The sequence below is a fragment of the Schistocerca americana genome, chromosome 4, assembly GCF_021461395.2.
Source record: "Schistocerca americana isolate TAMUIC-IGC-003095 chromosome 4, iqSchAmer2.1, whole genome shotgun sequence".
Taxonomy (NCBI): Eukaryota; Metazoa; Arthropoda; class Insecta; order Orthoptera; family Acrididae; genus Schistocerca; species Schistocerca americana.
The window spans coordinates 153,402,440-153,427,602 of record NC_060122.1 but is presented as its reverse complement, the minus strand read 5'-3'; the positions used below and the strand labels follow the sequence as shown (position 1 = coordinate 153,427,602).

The following is a 25,163-nucleotide window of genomic DNA, read 5'->3' as shown; positions in this document are numbered from 1 at the left end:
CTCTGTATACGTTCAATATCCCCTATTAGCCCCATTTGGTATGAGTCCCACACACTTGAGCAATATTCTACAACCGGTCGCAAGAGTGTATTGTAAGGAATCTATGTTCTAGACTGATTACACTTTCTCTAGCATGCAACCAATAATTCGAAGTGTGCCACCTGCTATAGCCACAAATGAACCTATGTGATCATTCCATTTCATTTCCCTACAGAGCGTTACACCCTGGTATTCCTATGAGCTGACCAATTCCAGCAGTGGCTCATTGATATTACAGTCATAGGACACTACGGTTTTTCGTTTTCTGAAGTGCAGAAGTTTACATTTCTAAACATATAGAGTAAGTTGCCAGTCTCTGCACAAAGTTGAAATATTATCAAGATCTGACTGAATATTTATGCAGCTTCTTTGAGATAGTACTTCGTTATAGATAACTGCATCACCTACAAAAAGCCTGAGTTTACTATTAATATTTTCTGCGAGGTCATTAATACACAATACGAATAGCGATATACTTCCCTGGGGCACATCCGAAAACGATTAAATTTCATCAGTGAAATTTACATTTACTTTGTTGTAGCTGATCAATGGACTAAGTTGGTACGGAATGAAATTTTACCTTTTAAACTAACCAAACTCCCATGTACTCCCTAGTCGAAATAATGGCTATTGCACACTCGCTAGGGGATGGAGCGATGTACACAGTGCTCTGGCCGCAAAAATTCCAAGAGGAATACGAACTACCGCTTTACATCTGTTGCCACGATACTTGAAGCACACCGCCTTCACTTTGGAGACGTCTTCACTATTTTTCGACACGTAGGTTGCGCGACGAGAGCTCTGTTAATTTAGTTCTCAAAAATGCTTTTATAAGACGAGACTCTTCCCACTGTGTCTCTTCTACGTCACATAGTATGGCTTCAACCAACCGCTTCCTTGTTATAGGTGAATTTTTATTTTTCTTGCCGGGTCGCCGGTAGCCTTGTTAATGCTGTCTAGCCACTTGCCCACCATCTCGGCTGTGTTTATTCAAAAGGTATTATGCTGTTCTTGCCCAATTTCTTTCTGCACTGCAGCTGGGCCTTCTTTGTTAATGTCAATTGGGGTTTCCCAATGCCATTAGCCACGTGCATAGACCTCCTCCAAACTGCGTTCACTTTATCTCATTTATGCATGCTCTTGTCGTTATAAGGGTAGATATTGTTCTGTTATTCGGTGCATGAGGGTATTACAATTGCTTCCTGTTAACAATATAGACTTGAAGAACGAGATTTTCACTCTGCAGCGGAGTGTGCGCTGATATGAAACTTCCTGGCAGATTAAAACTGTGTGCCGGACCGAGACTTGAACTCGGGACCTTTGCCTTTCGCGGGCAAGTGCTCTACCAACTGAGCTACCCAAGCACGAATCGCGCCCCGTCCTCACTGCTTTAATCCCGCCAGTACCTCGTCTCCTACCTTCCAAACTTCGCAGAAGCTCTCCTTGCAGGAGCTCTTCTCCAGGGGTAATCAAATCACAGCAAACAGTTGAACCCAGTTTGCACATATAAGACTGGCGATCTAGATATCTAAATGAACCATAGAATTCACAAACTTGGTAAATTCTTATTTTTGAAACCGATAATAGTGGCTAACGGGCAAAAATTCTAACAATCAAGGAAGTAAGGAGCCACTAGGATCGGGCGAGGAAGCAGGGCCAAGTGCTGGTAGAAGTAACACAACACCTTACTTCTAATGCATTTATTAAAACTAGCTAAAATACAATATACAATCTGCCAAGATAATGAATATAGGGAGAACCAAAACTTAAGAAACTAGTTCATCAACAATTTAACATTGTACCACGCAACACAGTACTGCGTATGCCTTAAGGGCTGCAATCGCAAAGAAAGCCTGAAGGGCCAATTTAGCAAGAATACATATAACGTGTTCAGCCTGAAGGGCTGTGCAACTTCCAAGTAAGGGGCCTGAAGGGCCAAATTTACAAGATATGAAAATCTTAGAAATATCAACTGGAAAATAACAAGTGCTTATTAACAACCCGACCGTAAGGGCCAGGTAATAAATGAAATTAGTCAAATTCTGCAATACGTAAGTAATAGCGAGGAATTTATCAGTAAGCCGGCCTTAAGGGCCCCAGTACACTAACAAGGGAGGTTAAGTATTAAAACCTGATTTCAAAGCCTTAAGGGCTGTAGAGCTTCCAAAAGGGGAGCCTGAAGGGCCAAGTCATCAAGGTACTTAATAAACAGCTCAGCCTGGAGGCCTGACCTATGGTTAAGGTTAGGCAATTTCTCAAAAATAGAAGGCAAATCAACAAATTTATCAATAATCGAGCCTTAAAGGCCACAGTACATTTAGAATTCACATTGAGCATTAAGAACGATCATACAGCGAAGCAATTCTCTAAAACTTAGCAACCTTAAATAAACCAATTGATACTATCCAGCTTAAATCCTAGGGACAACAATACATGCATATACTTCTAAAACTTGCATAAAATCTAAATTTAAAAATGCAAAGAATCGCACACCAATATGGCCAGCAAATTTACAAAAGTTTAACCACAGTTGCTGAGTATGAAATACAAGCAGCTGCAAGGCTACCAATCAGTCATCGTGCCCGAATATCATGATTTACAATCTTCAGGTAGTACGAAGCATGAAAAATACAAGGGGAGCCCCAAAGAGGAATTAAATGATGCCCTTCAATTACAAATCATTAGACCGCAGCGTAAAGCTGCCACATTTCACAAACTGGCGTAAAAGCCACCAGCTCAATCGACACTGTTCATATAGGCAAACATACAAATAAAACTCTGTAATCCTGTAAAATTTTCAGTCTAAAAGGGGGCTGATAATAACATACGGTATTGCAACAATCTTTAAAATAAACACATGCACCAACAACTTTTAAGGTGTGCACAGCCACGTACATCACAAATTTCTTTTCTTTCCCTCACATACACAGAACACGTAGGCTTGGAACTGACTACCAAATTGGTCACAAGAATCAATAGATAGCCTCCAATACATCAGTACCTAATCTCCTAGTGTGACATGACAGAGTAACCGTTCACATTCACAGCCTTTGACTCAACATGTTCTACTATCCTGGTTGTACAGCATCGCCCATGCCCGGAGTGTCCACTACAAATTTTAACCAAGCAATTCACGCTCACGCCGACGCCTAACCGAGGAACCAGCCCAGCAGTACAAGAAACACCTACACACTCTAAGTCAAACTCTGCAAACGCAGTGTAGAACTAACATTCAACCTTTTCCTTCATAGGTTCAGAACTGGCGAGCTAAACCGGTGGACGGAAAACACACAATGTCGGCGGCAGCAACATAAACGAAGTCGGAAACAACACCATAATACAAGGCAACAGCAAGTCAAAAGCACAACGGCAATAGCGAAATATACTCAACTTCAGTACCCGAGGAAAACCTGCCGCCCACAGTGCTCAAAACATTCCCGGAGCAACCGTCCTCGACGACTCCCACTATTCTCCGGAACAGCAACATCACAGCTCCTTATTTCAATTCTCTTCCGACAAGAACCAGCATAATCGGAGCTAACGGATTCTCCAAGTCAGGCGCGCTATGTCATATAACCTCACGGTGGAATGAGCCGGCCGACACAACACAAACCACCGGAAGTAAGACAAACAAGCACTTCCGGAGTCGATGGAGTACTGCCACGCTTCACGACTCAGTCACTCCACTCCACCGACCTAGAGGGAGGGGCATGAGACGAGGAGAACAGACGGCGTCGCCACGCGGAAAAGCGCCGGCGAGGGTTTAAACGAGACGGACAGAAGCACGTCTCAATTTTATTTGAGCAAATAAATTAAAATGTGACTACCAATGGCACAGTTTACTCTCATATTTGTTAACTGTCATCAGCATTTTATGTGGATCTCACTAAGAAAATTTTTTATTATATTACTGTAACTTTTTGATTTAAGATAATGGTGCATTAATTTTGTGTCACGTAACTACAGTTAATACAGTTGCTATACAGCACCCATTTCTAATGTAAAGAAAGGTTCCTTACTTTACTGGTCGAACATCACCACGGAAAACATAGTCGAAGGTTGTGTAAACTTAGTATATACTGCGTGTGATTTTCATAATTTGTGCTAAACGTCTTATCCTACAATCAAACATGTGTATTAAATCACCTTTGGATGACTTCATAGTTTCTATTTGCCAAAATTTCTGCTATGTTCACCACTGTTGCCCCAGTCATCACATATTCCTACTTCGTTGTGCCCAGAAGCTGTCCTGAAGTACCCCATAAATTTAAATTGTTGCTCGTACAGTGCACAGACAATGTCTTAAATGACAAAGTGCTTATCTAACTTTCTTATTAAGATTTGGTTGTTTATATTATATAGAATTACGTTTCTGTCTTTATTAAGCTGATCAACTTCCTTTTTTTTTTCATTTTATGACATAGATTTCGTACCTGTTCCACCGGTCATCCATAAACACTATTTCACTCAGTGGACACTTTTTGTAATTGTTCCAACCGTGATTTAGTCAATTGACTGATATATATATCTGCCTTTAGATTTTTACGTTTCTTAGTTCGTAACGACTTGGAACGAAGAAAATTACGTGGAAGCTATAGGAAATACAATATGGGAACAACGACGAAAAATATTCTGAAGCTTAAATTGACATGAGGGAACTAATAATTAAACGTCACTTACAAACAACCAGTAGAAACTGGTAGAGTTGAGACTTTGAGCATATCAGACGTATCTTTTCTAAAGTACATATTTTATAATGTAATTAAGCTCCTTGAAAGTTATCTCTATAATTGGGAGTGTATGCTGAAACTGTGTTTAACGAGTTTCTCGCTGACAATATAAAAATTGTATGACTTCAAAGTTCCAATTACAGTTTGAGATCTAGAATGTGCATAACTACCATACTTTTGAACATGATCTTATCCACCCAAATTAATTTTTAGAAATGTGATTTTAACTAATTTGAAATACATCTCATTGTCTGTAAATGGGATTGTATCAAAGAACAATTCACAAGAATTCTCAGCATAAATAACTGTTAAGTAATTTGAATGTGTCCTATTACTAAAAACGCATTTGTTGAATTTACATGAAATTTCACTTATTGGAAGATGTTTCTAATACTCTCAAAATTTTTAACTAAGCCCTACAACAAATTCTTGCCTTGCAACGAGTAACTCGACTCTGCTCTGGCTGCACCGGAAATTATGATCAGAAATAAATCACTATGCAGTAATTTGCCTTCCTACTCTTGTTTAAGTTTTCTTGAGTTCCTAATCAATGTTTTTTAACTAATATAAATGAGGAAAACCTAATTAGAATGCTGAGCACATGGCTAATACCTCTCCCTAATTACCAGCACGTAGATTTATTAGACACAATAAAATCTTTGCAGAGTAATAATTACTGAACTCGCGCTTGCAGTTAACAAAGTCCAAATAAGTTATCTCTCTCTTTACACTCTCATCTTAACAATCTATCAAGTAGAAATTTCTATGCGGTACTTCTGCTATCTAAGCTGCTCACTCTGCCATGAATAAACAGATAACTTTCATTGTATTTGCATTTAAAGATGCACCAAATGGTAATACACCAAACTGTTATTTACTACTATTTCATTTTCAATTTCTGTACCCTTCAACTTATCTTCCTTTTTCTTTCAGAGCCACATAATGCACCTACGTGGGGAACAAATAAAGACGTAACGAGCTCTGAAGTTGGCTCCAATACGGCAGGTGTTCGGAAAGCCAGCAAAACTACAAACACTGGTATTGACGATCAACTGACGCCGCCTCCAGTAAATCTCCCCATAGGCAATTCCAGTCTGATGGCTACTAATATGACAGCGATAAAAGGTGAAAGCTATCTAAGCACAGCAAAACCAAGGAACCGAGTGGAATCAGAAGCCATGAATGGCAGAGAGTATTCTGGTGGACTTGCAAAAGTGACGATTCAACAGGTAAATTTGGTCATTGTTGGAGGTTTTATTCTTGGTATTAAATAAATTTAAAAGTTTCCCTGATTTGCTAGCTCCGTTGGTTCAATGTTTTAGGAATGTTTGGAACGCAACGAGAAGTGCATAACCCATCGACCACAAGCTGGTAACGCCAGAGACAGCACAACCAGCTCTGCAGCCGACAAACAAAAGCGCGCGTTGTTGTCCCGTCCCAAAGCCGAAGACATTTCAGGTCCAGGAAGTGAGTCGTCGCAGAAGAGCACCGAACTGGATGGTACTGACAGGAGCTATGAGGTAGAGGATGACAGCCAGGAATTCCAGGAAACAGCTAGCGACGAAGACGATGATAATGACAATGAGGATGAGGAGAACACAGCTGTCAGCGAAAAACCAGAGGATGACGAAGAAGGAGAGTATGACGACGATTATGACGGAGAGAGGAACGACATGAATTCAGATGGAGAACTTGAGCTTCCAAACGACGGAACTCCAGATGAGGATGACGCAGACGAGGTGGCCGATAATGCGGAACTCAACAAGGCAAGTACTTATCTCTTTCCATCCTTAGTTTCATACGATACTATAAAAATGATTTGTGCCAATTTACTGCAAGTCAAGGCCAAATATTTTAATACGCAAATTGCCAAAAGAGCCATAGAAAAGAGTGACACCACATTCATCATTTTATAATACTGGGTGGATGCCGATCAACTGGATGAATTCAAAGAACAATCAAGAACCTCAAGATCACTCATAAAGTTACCTACTGATTGTCTGAAATCTTAGTCAACGTCCACAACATGCAACACGCTATCAATAAAACGGGAGAACAGATTCCAGAGATATAATTTATGTTCTAGACTAGAATACGTTTTAAACTAAGAAAATTACGCGTTAAGCAGTGGTTGGGAAGGGAGTAAGACAGGGTTGTAGCCTCTCCCCGATGTTGTTCAATCTGTATATTGAGCAAGCAGTAAAGGAAACAAAAGAAAAATTCGGAGTAGGTATTAAAATCCATGGAGAAGAAATAAAAACTTTGAGGTTCGCTGATGACATTGTAATTCTGTCAGAGACAGCAAAGGACTTGGAAGAGCAGTTGAACGGAATGGACATTGTCTTGAAAGGAGGATATAAGATGAACATCAACAAAAGCAAAACGAAGATAATGGAATGTAGTCGAATTAAGTCGGGTGATGCTGAGGGAATTAGATTAGGAAATGAGACACTTAAAGTAGTAAAGGAGTTTCGCTATTTGGGGAGCAAAATAACTGATGATGGTCGAAGTAGAGAGGATATAAAATGTACACTGGCAATGGCAAGGAAAGCTTTTCTGAAGAAGAGAAATTTGATAACATCGAGTATAGATTTAAGTGTCAGGAAGTCATTTCTGAAAGTATTTGTATGGGGTGTAGCCATGTATGGAAGTGAAACGTGGACGATAAATAGTTTGGACTGGAAGAGAATAGAAGCTTTCGAAATGTGGTGCTACAGAAGAATGCTGAAGATTAGATGGGTAGATCACATAACTAATGAGGAAGTACTGAATAGGATTGGGGAGAAGAGAAGTTTGTGGCACAACTTGACCAGAAGACGGGATCGGTTGGTAGGACATGTCCTGAGGCATCAAGGGATCACAAATTTAGTATTGGAGGGCAGCGTGGAGGGTAAAAATCGTAGAGGGAGACCAAGAGATGAATACACTAAGCAGATTCAGAAGGATGTAGATTGCAGTAGGTTTGCACAGGATAGAGTAGCATGGAGAGCTGCATCAAACCAGTCTCAGGACTGAAGACCACAACAACAACAATGTCCCGTCGATGATGAAGCCATCACATTGTGCTTATGATCGAATTAGGCGAGGTTGGAAACGGAAATCGACCGTCTTTTCCCCGGAAGCATACCGGCACTAGCCTTCACCGATTTCGAGGAACAAAGAAAAACATGCATCTAGATGGCCGTATTGCAATTTCAACCCACTCCTCTGGGGCGCAGGTGCTGTCTTAATCATTACTTCAGTGTGTTTGAACTGCAAATAATGTCTATGTAAATTTATTATAACAAAATTAATATCAACTGGGAATGTGAAAGTTTCAAACACATTAAACCTGTGTGGTTTTCCGGGACTCGAAACGGAACCTTGCCATTGCCAGATGGTTTCACCAACAGAGCTACCAATGCACGAGGAACGGCACTCTTTCGGAAATGTGACACGTACAGTAGTAAGGAGGCATTCACGTAACAAATTTACGAAATTGATTCAAGAGTCGATCTTGAATATCACTGTCGGTAAGAGAATTTCTTGTTTTACAGTATCATGGAGACGAAAAATTAATTCTGTAAGTGTAGTATGATTACCGCAAATGACAGAACAACACATCGCACATTGGTGAAGGTAAAGCTGTTTGTGATAGAAAGCTCAAAACAAGGAAGGAGAGAAGTTTAGCCGTAATGTCCTGTCAAAAAGTAGGCCGTTAAACACGGATTATTACTGGCAGTTTCTACGAACTCCACGAAAAGTGGTAGCTACTGTTTAGCCATATGTGCTTTCTGGCCAGCAGGGAGGAGATCTGTACGAGCAAAACTCTCTCCATAGGCATCACAAACATACTCGGTGGAATTCAGGCACGGACAGTGAAGCACTCACGTCCGGGGACGTATGAATACGTGATACAGGGCGATATCTCGTACCGATACCAATACTTAAGACGGTATTGGTGCGTCGATATTATAGGAATAAAAGTATCGATGCCGGCAGTGTTGCAAGGTCCTGTGTGTTAATGTATCTTTGAGCTTTTCTTGAGCACAAAAGGATTCATTAGAGTACAATACGAATTATGGAAATTATGCTATCTCATGAACCAGCTGGCGTCTGATACCAAGTTAAGAATAGATACTTAAAACGCAAACGAATTATGCGACTCAACATGTTTATGTATGCTATCCATATGTGTTAACTTTTGCAATTCTTTTTCTCTGAGGCAAAAGCACTAACTTTCACTTACACTATGCTTTTTTTTTCCAATCGTCTTGACCAACTAGGATCACGTTAACAACTTTAGTTTCATGCAATTTTGTCATATGATGACATGATGGAGACCGTGGCTGTTGTTTGAAGACAAATGTTGATGGTGTTAGGACAGCAACCAGCCACAAATTTACTTTCAGTTCCTTTATTCAAAGGCTACCGTACGAAGGATGTCCTTTGTTGTTGTTTCCTATTTTTCCAGTATTCCCTAATTTTCTCCACATGAAGTCTCTTCCTTTCTTCTGTCCATGTTGTTCCCGATTTGTTATTTTTCTCCTTTGAAAGCCTTCCATATTTAATATTTTATTTTTAAAACAGTTTCTTTCTGCTATTTCTGATTCTTTGATGTTGTTTCTTTCTAGATCTTTCCTTACTTCTGTAATCGAGGCTACTGTCGATTTCTTCTTCCAGAAATATAGGTCTATTTGTTTTGTTAGTCTGTTTCCATCCATTCGGTAGAGGTGTCAGAAAAAGTTTAATCTTCGTTTGGCCATTACTTCAGATATTTTCTCCATATTTTTGTAGGTCTTCTCATTACTTCTTATTTTTCAACCATTTGCAGTTTTTATTGCACCCATTATTTTTGTAATAATCCTTCTTTCCAGTACCTCTAGTCTGTCCATCTTATATAGTTCATCGTTAGTCATTCAGATTCATATAAACATTCTGGTCGTACCACTGTGGTGTAGTGTTTTAGTTTTGTTTTTCTAGATATTCGTTTCTTGTTGTAAATATTTTTGGTCAAACCATACGCTCTTTCCATTTGGTCAGTTCTTACATGTACTGCAGATTTTTCTAGTACATTCTGTTCTATAGTCTCTCCAAGATATTTAAATTTATTTAGTCGCTCTATTTTGCCTATTTGTGTTTCTATGAGTTTTGGCGCATTTTTTTATGTTTGTCATGAATTTTGTTTTTTCAGCTGAAATTTTGAGACCAGTCCTTTTTGCTGTTTTGTTCAGAAGGTTTATCTGAATAACTGCCTCTGCCAGGTTTTCTGAAAGTATTGAAAAATCTTCCGCAAAGGCCAAGCAGTTTACCTTAATTCCATTTGTTTTCCTTTCCAGAGTTATTGGTTTAATTTTGTGATTTTTTAGCTGCGAATTCCACATCCTTACAACTTTTTCTAGAACACAATTAAAAAGTAAAGATAAACCATCACCTTGTCTAAAACCAGTTTTTATTTCAAATGGCTGAGATACTTGTCCCACAATTTGACTTTAGATATTGTACTTGTTAGTGTTTCACAAATTATATTTGCTAATTTTGATTTATCACCAAATTCCCTAATGGACTTATCCATTGTTTCTCTGTCTATACAATCAAATGCTTTCTTGAAAACAATAAATGACACTATTATCAATTTGCTGGTTAACCTTCTATGGCGAATTATTGACTTTAAGTTAAAAATTTGTTCTGCTCAAGATCTTCCCATTCGAAAACCACCTTGATATTCACGCAGTTGTTTGTCTAAGTATCTACCACTCTGTTCAGGAGAATTTTTGATAATATTTTGTATGCCACTGGCAGTAGTGAAACTCCTCTGTAATTACTGACATTTTGTTTGGCTCCCTTTTTATGTAGCAGGTGGATTAATGCTGTTTTCAATTCAGTTGGAACCTTTTCAGTTTTCCAAATGTTCTCAAGAAGTAGTTGTAGATCCTTTACAATTTTTGGTTCTGCCCACTTCAATAATTCTGCTGTAATGGGGTCTTCACCACTTCCTTTATTGTTTTTGAGTGTTTTGATGGCTTCATGAATTTCCAACTCTGTTGGTGGGAAATCTTCTTCTAGATTTTGATCTTTTAAAATATAAAAGTTAATAAATGCGAGTTGCGCTATGTTTACATCGATCAATTGACGTATAAAATCGATAAATTTTTTGAGTGATTGGGTGCATACTTACTATTACTGACATATGTTGCTGATCTCTGATGTGGTTATTATACAATGCGCATCTACACGCATTATAAATTAAAGTCCCTTCCTCGTTTTTCTTTCTGTACCTGAAGGCTAATCTCAGAAACTATTGTCCACAAATAGACAGACTGATTCACGAGGAAGGTTTTTGTAAATAATTTATTAAAATTTCGTGAAATTTGGCTGAGCTATGATGATATTTGTCGATCAAGGCGTCCCTCCTAAGAACTTCTCTTGCTTGCTCTGTTTACATAATTTAATTAGTACTAGAATTTGGAGTTAATATTCAGTTACCTAAAGTTGTTCTCTGAATTTTAATTACAACTCCACGCAGTGGTACGTAAACAAAATTACAAATCAAATGGTTCAAATGGCTCTAAGCACTATGAGACTTAACATCTGAGGTCATCAGTCCACTAGACTTAAAACTAAGTAAACCTAACTAACCTAAGGACATCACACACATCCATGCCCGGAGCCGGATTCGAACCTGCAGCCGCGTGGTTCCGGACTGAAGCGCCTAGAACCGCTCGGCCACAGTGTCCAGCTCAAATTTACGGCAACGCCAGATAAATCGAGCGACTGTACAATGCGCGAAACCGGGACGGGAGAATAGCAACGCGTTTGTATTCTTCCCACCGTGATTCTGTAACTCCGATACGGATACTCCGAGTCTTCATTGCTATACTATCAAATTATCGAACACTCGGTGCTGATGCCGATACCACAGGTACATGGGCAGCCACAGTTCCGTACGCAAAAACATATGAGATTCAGGAAATTTAGGGTTCGACGATACGTTTGGTGCACGATCTCGAGATGGGTAAGGAAACTATCATCCCAGGACTGATCTTGGGAAGCTACAGAAAACGTAAGTGTGAGTGGTCCGAATGGGATCCAAACATCGTTCCTGCCTCAAGCGCTGGTCCAGTGCACCAGACACTGATCCACGTAACCCGATGCAGAAACACGGAGATCTGATCTGTACTGTACAACAGACTGTGTCCTGGCCCCAAACATTCCTTCTACGCTGAAGATGGAGTCGTCATGGAATCGACATATTTTTTGTCAATTTTCCAAACTACGTTGGGATATGCTCGTAAAGGAAGGGCTCCTAGAGTGCCCTAGAGTGCAACCTAGAGTGCCGTGTGCAAACACCCTCTCCTAGGGCGAGCAGTCAGTAATTAGATACACGCGTGATTCGTCGCTTTTATACGTATCACATTCATTAAATCTTCCATGCACAAAAGTTGACAATTTCACGATTATGCTAACCACAGGAAAGGCAACCCGTATTTAGGTAATTGAGATGAGGTCACTATTCTAGCGGCCCGGTTCTCCAGTTTCCCAGAACTTTCTTCCGAGGTATGCCAACGGCCTTGCCGCAGTGGTAACATAGGTTCCCAGAGGATCAGCGAAGTGAAGCGCTGTCGGGCTGGGCTAGCACTTGGGTGGGTGACCATCCGATCTGCCGAGCGCCGTTGGCGAGCGGGATGCACTCAGTCCTTGTGAGGCAAACTGAGGGGCTACTTGATTGAGAAGTAGCGGCTCCGGCCTCGGAAAGTGCCATACGGCCGGGAGAGCGGTGTGCCGACCACATGCCCATCCATATCCGCATCCACTGACGCCTGTGGGCTGAGGATGACACGGCGGCTGGTCGGTACAATTGGGCCTTCATGGCCTGTTGAGGAGGAGTTTAGTTTAGTTCTTCTATGTTAAATTCTATATGACTACTTTTTCATATAATTGCATGTACTTTTGTTGCCTGTACGTGCGTTTGCCTGATCTGAAATGGCAGGAGAGTAACAAGTTCCTTTCTCAGACAAATAAAATTAATATACCGCTCTTCCCTCTAACTTAACAACCGTCAGCTATGTTCTAAGGAGAGTAATAAGGACAGCAGCACATGGTACGAGGCTTCCTCTGATGACAAACACCTGCACGAGAGATGAAATCTCTGCAAGTGTAGGTGTAATTTATGCATGTGTCTTTGAGAAGCATTGAAGAGTAGAGCACATCTGGTAACACTGCCTCACACACATGTCATTATATTTGCATCTACTGCTAAATGGCAACTGAAGAACGTGAGATAATGGAGGGACAACATAGCGGTTTCCATGCCCCTGAAATACGTGCGACTTCCAGTGAGGAAAAAAATTGACTCTAAGAGCAGCTTCAGAAAGTTCCAGTGTCTGAGTGCATTCGAGATACTAGAACAAAGAGGTGGAACTTTCTCAGACGAACCGAAAACAAACTTAAGCCTAAGAAAAGTCGAAAATATATGTATCTAAAGATCGGCAATGCTTTCTTCAGAAACCTGGAACGTTTACCGGTTGCAGTGCAATACTGCCAATTTCATATCCATAACGTGTAGGATTCCTGTCGCGACTTAGAAAATTGTTGTGCTCGTCATCATAATATCAGGTCATTACGTGTGGTCTTCACTAAGCATCACGTCTGCAAATTGCCCAAACAAAGGACAGTCACAGGTGGTTAACAATCTCTAAATATGATCCACGTGCCGGTCGCGGTGGTCTAGCGGTTCTGGCGCTGCAGTCCGGAACCGCGGGACTGCTACGGTCGCAGGTTCGAATCCTGCCTCGGGCATGGGTGTGTGTGATGTCCTTAGGTTAGTTAGGTTTAAGTAGTTCTAAGTTCTAGGGGACTTATGACCTAAGATGTTGAGTCCCATAGTGCTCAGAGCCATTTTTTTTTTATGATCCACGTAAATACCAAGTGTCAGTGGTTACCAATCTATCATTAGATATCGTGATGTACAATGTGACCCTGCCCCATCCCCATAAAAGTAACACAAAATTTGCGATAAAAATATCCCCAATAAATATCGGGTGTTTGGAATTTCCCGTTACTAACCTCTAGGACTTGTAAAGGAAAGTGAGTAAATAATACTTTGAATAAGAACCCATGTCCAAAAACGTACTGTTTCCTTGCTACAACCGTTTGAAAACATTTTTGCTAGGTAGGTTTACAACAGGGCAGTCGTGGTGGGGGGGGGGGGGGGTGCTTACGTTGGACTGGCTGATGTCATCCGACGACTATCCTACCTCTCTCGGTTTGCTTGAGCTTCATTCTGGTGTGTATCAGTGTCAGAGGTGATAAAGAGTGTTGGATGTAATTGCCGGTCATCCACAACAAACCAGATGGTTCTAGGAGCAGATTTCACTGCACGCAGAACTCCTCGTGAAATCGTTAGCGGTTTCTCTTCAACATGATGCAGTACGGCCTCTTCCAATTCGGGAGTGCGGCGTCTTCTTGGAGTATCGCAGGCGCGCCTGCTAACGGTGAAGGTACCCCTTTCTCGAAGGCGTGGCACAACTGTGGCAAAAAGGTATGCGATGGAGTCGGAGGATCTTGATAAAGGGGACGAGCAGCTCTTCCATTACCACGAGCTTTGCCATACAGAAGGATTATGTCGGTATATTCTGCAAAAGTGTAATCAACCATGTTGCTCTAACACTCAGACACACCCGTATGAGGCTCGAAGCAGATCGGGACAGGTAGGATAGACGTCAAATGACATCAGCCAGTCAGACGTAAGCACCACCCACAATGACTATCCTGTTGCAAACCTGTCTACCTAAGACATTTTCAAATGGCTGTAGCACGGAAACGGTGCGTTTCCGGACATGGCTTCTTGTTCAGAATGTTATGTACTCATACCCCTCTACAGGTCCTAGAAGTTTGTAACGGGAATTTCCCAACACCTTGTACAAAGTAAATATTCTTCGTAAACATCATCTACATGAGAATACTTGCACAACCAGCGTCAACAAGGCCTTGTTGGCATCTGTACTGAACATCGTAAACCGGTTCTGATGTTTGCACCTTACCATGGATATGTACCAAGCTATACCAAAATTCAACAGTCCAGGTCATCTTATATCATGCTCAGAGTGTCGATATTTTTTCATGTTCGTGGTGTCAAATAAAGCACAGATTACATTCCATCTGAATGTCTAAAATAATTGGGGGAAGTGACAAGAAAACGACTATTCACACTGATGTCTAGAATGTATGAGACTAGCGATATTACGTCATACATTCGCTAACAACATCATCTACACAATTCTGAAGATTACAGGAGCCGACAAGTACAGCAGTCACGTACAATGAGCTTACCATCTGAAGCATGTAAGTTACCGACAAGAATAGTATACAGAAGAATGAAGAAGAAAATTGAGGACCTCTTGTATGACGATCAGTTTGGCCTAAAGGATAGGTAAAGGCAGGTCTGACCTGGTGGTTGATAATGGAAGCAAAACTGAGGAAAAATCAAGACACATTCACAGCGTTAGTCGACCTGGAAAAAGCGTAAAATGATGCAAGATGTTCAAAATTCAGAGAAGAATAGAGGTAAACTGCAGAGAAAGAATGGTAATACGCGATATGTACAAGAACCAAGACGGTATAATGGGAATGCAATAACAAGAAAGAACGGCTCGATTTAAAAAGAGTGTAAGAGAGGGTTGAAATCTTTAACCCCTGCTGTTCAATCTTCACGACGAAGAAGGAATGACGGAAATAAGAGAAAGGGTCAAGAGTGGTTCAAAGTGAAAAGGTATTAATGATAAGATTCGCCGATAATATTGTTGTCTCATCCAAAGGGAAGACGAATTAGAGGATTAAAAAAAAAGTGGTTCAGATGGCTCTGAGCACTATGGGACTTAACTACTGTGGTCATCAGTCCCCTAGAACTTAGAACTACTTAAACCTAACTAACCTAAGGACATCACACACATCCATGCCCGAGGCAGGATTTCAACCTGCGACCGTAGCGGTCATGCGGTTCCAGACTCTAGCGCCTATAACCGCACGGCCACTCCGGCCGGCAATTAGAGGATTCGTTGAATGTAATAAATAGTCTAATGACTATAGAATATGAATTGAGAATAAAGCGGGAAAAGATTAAAGTAATGAGAAGTATATGAAATGAGAATCGCAAGAAACTTGAACGCAAGAATTGGTGATCACGAGGTAGATAAAGAATTCTGCTACCTCGGAAGCAAAATAATCCATGATCGACAAAGCAAAGAGGACATAAAAACAGAGTACATGAGCCAAAGAGGGCGTTACTGACCAAAAGAAGTCATCTAATATCAAACATATGCTTTAATTTGTGGGAGAAGTTTCTGAGAATATATGGCAGTGAAACATGGACTATGGGGAAACGGGTATAGAAGTCAATCCAAGCATTTGAGATTTTTTGCTACACAAGAGTGTGGAAAATTAGATGGACTGATAAGACAAGGAATGCGGAGGTTATCCGCAGAATTGGTGAAGAAAGAAATATATTGGAGACACTGACAAGAAAAATGGACAGGATGACACGATATCTGTCAAGACATCAGGACCATGATGCTATAGGGAGCTATTAGAGGGTAAAAACTGTAGAGGAAGACATAGATCTGAGTACATCCAGCAAATAATTGAGGACATTGGATGTAATTGCTATACTGAGATGAAAAGGTTGGTACAGGTGTAAGTAGGCTGTTTAGGTTTTTATGTTGGTAACGCCACGAAGCGCTCTGTATGAAAATCACTGACTGTGCAGTGTGCAGTCTGTGGCTGGATGGCATTGTTGGAATATTCATTGTTGTAGTGTTGGGCAATTGGATGTGAACAGCGCGTAGCGTTGTGCAGTTGGAGGTGAGGCGCCGGCAGTGATGGATGTGGGGAGAGAGATGGCAGAATTTTGAGAGCGGACGATCTGGACGTGTGTCCGCCATAAAAAGGAAATTTATAACACTGGATATCATGAACTGATGTATATATTATGACTTTTGAACATTATTAAGGTAAATACATCGTTTGTTCTCTAACAAAATCTTTCATTTCCTGACTATGCCTATCAGCAGTTAGTGCCTTCCGTAGTTAGAATCTTTTATTTAGCTGGCAGTATTGGCGCTCGCTGTATTGCAGTAGTTCAAGTAACGAAGATTTTTGTGGGGTAAGTGATTCATGAAAGGTATAGGTTATTGTTAGTCAGGGTCATTCTTTTGTAGGGATTATTGAAAGTCAGATTGCGTTGCGCTAAAAATATTGCGTCAGTTTGTTGATGATCAGAATAAGTAAATAGAGAAACGTCTGAGCACGTTCAGATTTGCTCAGCTGTTTGAAAATAAAATAACGTAAGAGGTTTACCAGCACAAAAATTTATAAATTTCTAAAGGGGACGTTTCAAAGGAGAGGAATCCATAACGGGCCACAATAAACCGCTGAGAATACTGAAAGGAAAGTGACTGTTGGCTGTTTCCACACGCTATGAGCCTTGCGACTTGTGGCGAGTGGAAGTACACGTAAAGATTACTGCTAGCTGTGTGCCTGGCATTGTCAGGGTACGTTTGTATCCAGTCTTATCAATTTCGTCCTTCTCGTATTCCCGTCCATCGTTGTTCTTCTGTTTCAATTTGACCGTTTCTTCCCCCTTTCTCTATCTCCTCTCTATCTCTCCCCCCCCCCCCCCGTCTCTCTCTCTCTCTCTCTCTCTCTGTGTATGTGTGTGTAAGTGTGTGTGTATCACCTACTACCCCCTCTGACCACCAACTCTTCCTCCTCCTCTTCCTCCTCTCTTCACCTCGTCCCCTCCACCCTGTCTCCATTGCCTCTGCACCCCTCTCTTGGTCCATCTCAACACCCCCCGTCTCTCCACCCATCTCCCTCTCCTCCTGTCTGTGTCCATCTCCTCTTCCATTGACAGCAGAGTGTTATATCCAGCCTGTGTTTACGTTTCCAGGGTCGGATCACTCCCCAGATTTTTTTGCACATATGACTACTCTCTGGACTTTTCTTCTGGCTAGCTGTTTTTTTCGTGAATTATGCTGTCACTGACCACAGAAACCCCCTGTTTCTTCCATCAATCTCTGTGTCAGCGCCATTGGGAATGATCAACTCAATTCCACCTATGAAGAGTAAAACATAAAAGCACTGGTCTGTATTAAAATTTAAAACAGTCTTGATCGCAATCTTCTTAAAATATTTTTTATTGGAATGAGTTACCGGTTTCCACTGAAAGAGTCATCTTCGGACTCCAGAGCCGTGGATGGACACTGCTAGATGAGTTCCGTCGACCCTCGACACTCGTGTAACAAGATTGCGATCAAGACTGCTTTAAATTTTAACAAATTTCAAGATCGCTGACTATGTTTTCAAAAATTTCAAAAATGTTACTGTTGTGGATGGTATGGTTGCTCCCTAGATATTACTGTCAAAAACTGAACCGTCTTACATTCTTCACTATGAACTGATTACTATTACAGTCAATGATAGCTGATTGTGACTCTAGTCAACAACACCATTTTACTGTAGCAATCGTTTCAGGTGGTGACAGTTTAACTACTGAAAACTCTCGGCCTATAGACTTTGTTCTCTTAAACAAATGAACAGTTACTCAAACAGGCAATCGGCCTTCATATCGCCCCACAAACAAATAAAAATTATCTCCAATCTCTTGGTTCCGACCATATTTTCGGGAAGTTTTAACCGTTTCTAGGGCAAATGCTGAAACCTGAAATCACCCCTGGAATATCTCCAGTGGTGACCCCTTTCGCCCACTGTCACCTCGCCTCGTATTTTACTGCAAGAACTGGTCGCTGTAATGGAACTGATGTGGAGCAGCGCTTTTTACATCTCTAGATAGGTAGAGATCTAAACACGTTAAAAATGCTCTACGCAGGGCATAGATCATGAGATAGAATACACATGATTGCATCGGCATAATTTTCTCATTATTTCCACCTAGAATGCCCCCCTTAGTTTTTCGCCGTCTGTTAATGGGATGGCTAGAGGGTTAAAATGTCGTTTCACGATTTGCGATGGTATTCCTCATTACGCAAGTTGACACATCTATTGCGCAGTGTTGTGATTCCTGTCGCAGGTGTGCAGTTCCGCCTTCCACAGACCGCACCAAAACAATTTAGTAAAGTGTACCGCGAACCCAGTTTCGTGACTGTAATACCAGTTAATTATCGTCGGCCTTTTCATTAACCTCACACTGCTGACCGGATTAAATTTGCATGTTACAAATGCGGCAGCTGCACGAGCCGCTCTGACAGCGTCGGCTTCCGCGAATCCGCTGTTGTTATCGCATAACGTGCGAAGCACTGGGCAACTCTCAATTATACATTTATCGCTTTACCGATGAGTCCGTTGCTGCAGCATTTCTTTTTATTTGCACTACGCATATTTTTGGCCATTCCGAATTACAAACTCAGTTGTGTTCAATCTGAATATTACGTGCGACCGATACCTTTCTTTTTTCAATCTGCGAAACAAGATTTCACAATCTTTCAGCGACATATTTGTACTGAGCACTACCTTTCTTTTTTCAAGTAGCTACCGGAAGTTTGACAAACTTTCAGTCGTATATTTATCGTTAGCAATGGCGTACCGTACTCCTTTTCAGTTACTTAAGACACTCGCTGCTTCATGATAGGAATGCACAGTTTAAATGGCACAATATTTTCGTTCCGACCTAATGGCAATGCTTGCTATTGTTCATTTAGACATTACTGTTGGTGAAAATGAATCACTTTGTGAACAACGCGTTGTCGTAGTCTAAATTATTACAAATACTGAAAAAATCTATAGAAACACATCACAAATTGGGCACTATTATCGATTGTTGAAACGTACCAGTTTCGTTACCAATTCGACAGATAATTAACAAGTCTGAAGAAAGTAGTTGAGGTGCTGTAGTTAAAACAGCAAAGCGGAACAGTACCTCCTGGTTTGCTGAAAACATTGCCCCAGTATATGAGAGGTTTGACCGAAGTCCCCGAAGTTCAGTTTGCCTTCGATTACAAGAAATTTAAAGAAACGTTGTGCAATAAAATCTGACAAAATATCTTCGTCTACGCTCTAGCAAGTTTCAATTGAAACGACAATTGTATCCAACCCGCTTTGTGCAGACGCTTCAATACACCGACTGGGTGCAGCCAAACCAACAAGTGGATGACAGTTTTGCGAAGAATATCATCCTTAGCTACGACGCGCATTTCCTAATGAACAGCAAGTGTAACTGGTGAATTAGAGACGATGAACATAGTCTCATAACACTTCAGCAGTTGATGATTGCACAACGAACGACTCTTTCGTAAGGATTTTTAGCTGGCGAAAGCGACAGCGTCCTACAGTTTCAAGAATGCCTTAAGTATCCCCTTATCCCCTGATAAATAAGTTACCTTAGACCTCGAAACCGAGTAAATCCAGCTAGATCCTGTCGTACCTCGGGTAGTCGCTCTTATTGCTGCAGGGGATATTTCAGGGTCGCCTCATCTCGCTGTATGGGGACCAGAATGAGCCACCAAGAAAAGACGCCCTGCGACAGTTTACTATGGGGATACGTGAAGTCACATGTTTACTCGAACAAAACGATAAGATTCCTCTCCCCCTCCATCTCCAAGTTAAATGGCCATATTGAGCTTGTCATTGCGGAAATCGGTCCAGAAGTGTGCAAAAAGTCATTAAAATTCGTATGAGATTTTTAATAAGGTTTCAGGTGGACATTCGTCGGGTACTGTTTTCCGCTCGAATACGAGTTGTATATTGATGAGTCTAGCGTAAAAGTATTTCAGTTGTTCAAGTAACTAATGTCTGTAACTCAAAAATTAAATTACATATCCTTACTGCGGCATCCTTAAAAAGCTATCGATAAAGAAAACTATATGAAACACATTGGAATTTAGAAAACAGAGTGACTGTTTTTAATGAAATGAAATGCTTGTATGGTATTATTCGCAGAGAGACTCTATCTAGGGATCTTTGACCGCCTATTGCAAGACTTTTTCAGTGATGCCACTTCGGTCACTTGTGTATCGATGATTATGATGAAAGTATGATGACAACACAACACCCAGCCCCCAAGTAAATAAAATCTCCAGCCTGGCCAGGAATCAAACCCAAGTCCCCATGATATAGAGGCAGCAACGCTAACCACTGAACAACCAGCTGTAGACTCGTTAAAAAAAATCCTAATAAAACAGGTGGAATCCGAGAAAAAGCTCTGATTAGTTCACGGATGTGGAGGAAAATAGGCATTGCCGTCCTGGCATGTGCCTGGTGAAATTTAGGGAAATTATGATAGACGGACAAGGATTTGAACCTCGGCATCGCCAATGCAAGTCCAGTGTGCTAACCATTGCCACATTTCGCGCGGCAAAATTCTGTCCAGGGCCAATGTTCACGTAAAAAGTGGATATAACACAATAATATTTTTTTTTAAATCCCAATCAGTACGATGTACAGTTCAGTTCTGTTTCAGACCCTGTGGCACACAAGCTGGCACCAGCCAGGACCAATAAAACTGAAAGCACAATATTCACACTTTTTGCTCATTGTGCGTTATAGTCGAGCAGTTCGATGCAACTCCCAACGGTTCTCGTGAAAATCCGGTTTGAAGTTTTCCGAGCAGCCTTAATACAGTACCATAAGGTCGATATTTCGATAGGCGGTGTAGCTATGAGGTAGGGAGCTTGACTGCCATCTGTAAACCATGGGCTTGATTCCTGGTTGTCTTAAATTTTTAAACGAATAATTTTCTGTGAGAAGTAAAGTACATAAATGTGAAAAAATTTAACATGTGATGTTTTTAGATCTAAGCGATATCTATTAACGATCTTTTGTAAAAGAACGGTAATTAAGAATGTCTATTTGTATTGAATACTGGATTTTTGTATCCAGTGTGTAATTAGATATAAAAAGACCCACATACTTTTTAAAAATCATAATTCGGAATGTGGCCTTTAACATATCTCTAATAAATTTTATGTTTAAATGATATATGTGTTAGAACTGAACACACAAAAATGAGAAAATAAACAGAAAAATCACTGAAACGAGACTACAGTCAGCGATCTAGTGATTATGTTCTTGAGTGCTACCTATAAATCCATCTTTATGTAGTTTCGTTTCACGAAATGCTCCTCTGTTTAAAAATTCAGTTCAGCCAGCAGTCAAACCCAGGTCAGCCAGACGAGCACTCTACCATAGATTTATTAAAAAAATCAACCATACTTTATGGTACTAAAGACACTCAGAAAAGATCGTACTCATTTTTCTCGATAATTTTTGAACGTTACATGGAAGGATTTTTTGTGTAGGTGGTGTATAAGTTCTGAACTTCACATAACATAAAACATTAAAATAACCCAATAGCCGTGTGGTCTCCATGTTAGTACTGCCAGATACAACAGGGCTACCAAGGCCACCTAGGCTATGGACAAAAACTGCAATATAAACTTAGATGACATTTAGCTAAGCACAAAAGTTGAACACTTCTTCAGCACGCTTTGAACCGTCTCTTGTACAATGGTGGAATACGTCCTCAACGTAGAGATAAGACACAATACAAAAGTAGACGCTTGCATACCCATGGCAGCGCTGTGTTACTGCCCACAGTACATCCTTATGTAAAAATGCACATAACACTATAATCAAAAAAATCTTCCTAACCAATATATACATGTTGGTCAGAAACAGTCTGCAAAAATTGTAAGGATGTTGCACGGTAGATCATGCTGAGAAATAATTGATACGAAAAAAATTCGATAAGCAGAGCTTTTTCGGAATTAATTAGCGCTGAAGATAGCCAACCGGGCCGTTGCGGGTGCACATTCAAGCAGCTCGAGCCCGAGAGTGATACAAAAATTGGATAAGGGACGGTAGTAGGGATCGAACGCGAGCCAAAGGCTAAGCAGTCCAGTGCGCGGCCATCTGCGCTATGAGAACAAATGACACTAATTGTATCTGAGGCGCCGTTTGAATTTCCGCGTTCAACGGCCTGATTGGCTATCTTCAATGCTGATTATCTCGAAAACGGCATAAAGCATCTATGTTTCTCTTAACAAGAATTATCTCTCCCACAACCTACCTTGCAACACCTGTCCACGCTTCAGACTATTTCTGATCACCCAATATAGCAAACGTGTTTCAGCCGCTGTGACACAGCCGGCCGAGGTGGCCGAGCGGTTCTAGGCGCTATAGTCTGGAACCGCGCGACCGCTACCGTCGCAGGTTCGAATCCTGCCTCGGGCATGGGTGTGTGTGATCTCCTTAGGTTAGTTATGTTTAAGTAGTTCTAAGTTCTAGGGGACTGATGACCTCATAAGTTAAGTCCCATAGTGCTCAGAGCCATTAGAACCATTTGAAACCTGTGGCACACAAGTGGGCACAAACCAAGAACAACAAAATAAAAAGCACAGTATTCACACTCTCCTGCTGTTGTACTTTACAATCGAGCATCCATATCAACAAAGTACTATATCAATTTAAAATCACAAGATCTACCTCTACTTCCAAGGGACTCCACCAACAACTTACTGCTGCTACAAACAACAGGTTTATAAGGCTATCGACAACAACAGAAATATATTTTTCAGGGAACTTATAGCTATGTACAGTAGGTGAACAGAACTACAGCATGATTCTGAAGACAATAAAGATCTGTCTTCTGTAAAATGGTAGAACACGCTCTCAGCATAGAGATAGGACAAAATACAAAGGCAGACTCTTGCACACTCATGGCCGTCCTGTGTAATACCGGAACTTGTAACGAACACTTCGTACTCAAAACACACACACCAGCCACTGCCCGTATTGAATGTACACAGTATGTGCTGTACAAGAATCCCAATCAGACAATCTCTTAGCTGCCCACTAAACACATTCAAGCCCCTGAATGACACTGCTAGTGTTCTGCATAAAATAGCACCACACTTCTCCATATCTGATGGTGTTTGGTATCTTATCTGGCCAGTGTGTAAAGACATGCCCATGCTTCAGGTGGACCATGTCCACGATAGCTTGGCCACATCCCACGTCGACTATTGACTGCACAGGTTGGCAATCATCTCGACAGTACACGTTACATTTGAAGTTCCTTCTCAGTTACTGGCCACCAACAGACTCTCGGTCAGCTTCAACAGTGTCCTGCGACAACTAGGGCATGCACCCAAAGCAATCCCAGAGCTTTCCCCATTTCAGTCCCACGTCTCGCCTGCCATTAGCTACCTTGGCAATGGCTAAAGAAGTACTTGCCGCATCTCCCCGTCATGTTGACCAACACATCCAGACCCAGCCCATCAATATGGACAACCTCGGACGCCACACCAATTTGTGTCTCCAATGGCGTATCATAATCTTCTGTGAGGCCTCCATCATGGTGTCGGCGCTGGCGTCCAGATGATGTTATCGTTACCATCTGTCCAGATGACTCACTCCTCACTGCAACACCTTTAGACCCATCCCACCAATATAGACACTTGGCCACCAAACTATTTCTCCTCCATTTTCTGCCAACTTCAGTTCCACCTTCAAAATATGCAATCCTCCTTTTGAGACCAGTCACAAGCCATTTTTCACTGCTCATAATGGTTTGTGAATAGTGATATATTCCGAAGCGATCTCATTTCATGTAGTCCATCTCGTAGATGTCTTGACCACCAATTCGCGTGATCACAGCCCAACGGAGGACTTCTGGGACGCTACCGGAAGCTAGATCAGCGCCCTCAGACCAATGGCCAATTTAACAAAATGGCTTGACTTATGCGTAGACATCTGGTACTATATACCTCCAGAAACCTACCAAGAACTTGTCAAATCCGTGCAATACAGACTCTTCCAAATCTGATGTACGCACAGTCCGCAGCACGTTCGTCTGAAAGGCCACTTGATCGCACAAACGCCAAAGAAAGGGCTTGAAATGTTGTGTGATGTTGTTGGTGTCTGTCAGGGTACTTGTTTCAGTCTCTCGGCCGTTTCCATCTGCTTGGCCGTACACAAGCACCAACTCGACTTGTTCCCGACATGATTACCGGACCATTCTGCTGCTTGCTGTACGCTGTGTCAATCGCACAGCTTACAACACACAGGTAACACACGGCACGTGGTCAGAGGAACTTTCATTCGTCAGTGCCACCTACCGTGGCAATGATGCATTTCTGGGTACACGTCCATAGGACCTCTTTTCCTCCATCTTCAGTCAGGAAACCGTGTCAACATTTTGTCAGTTTCATTAATGGTTCAAATGGCTCTGAGCACTATGGGACTCAACTGCTGAGGTCATTAGTCCCCTAGAACTTAGAACTAGTTAAACCTAACTAACCTAAGGACATCACAAACATCCATGCCCGAGGCAGGATTCGAACCTGCGACCGTAGCGGTCTTGCGGTTCCAGACTGCAGCGCCTTTAACCGCACGGCCACTTCG

At 41.4% G+C, this 25,163-nt stretch overlaps 1 protein-coding gene across 1 annotated transcript in view; it reads left to right on the top strand.

The window, feature by feature from the left end:
* Window positions 1–25,163, top strand: part of LOC124613325 — a 365,135-nt gene that overhangs the window by 315,256 nt on the left and 24,716 nt on the right. Inside the window, exons 4-5 of the mRNA XM_047142021.1 lie at window positions 5,703–5,998; window positions 6,092–6,535. Coding sequence (XP_046997977.1) covers window positions 5,703–5,998; window positions 6,092–6,535 — 740 coding nt within the window. The remainder of the gene's footprint in view (window positions 1–5,702; window positions 5,999–6,091; window positions 6,536–25,163) is intronic.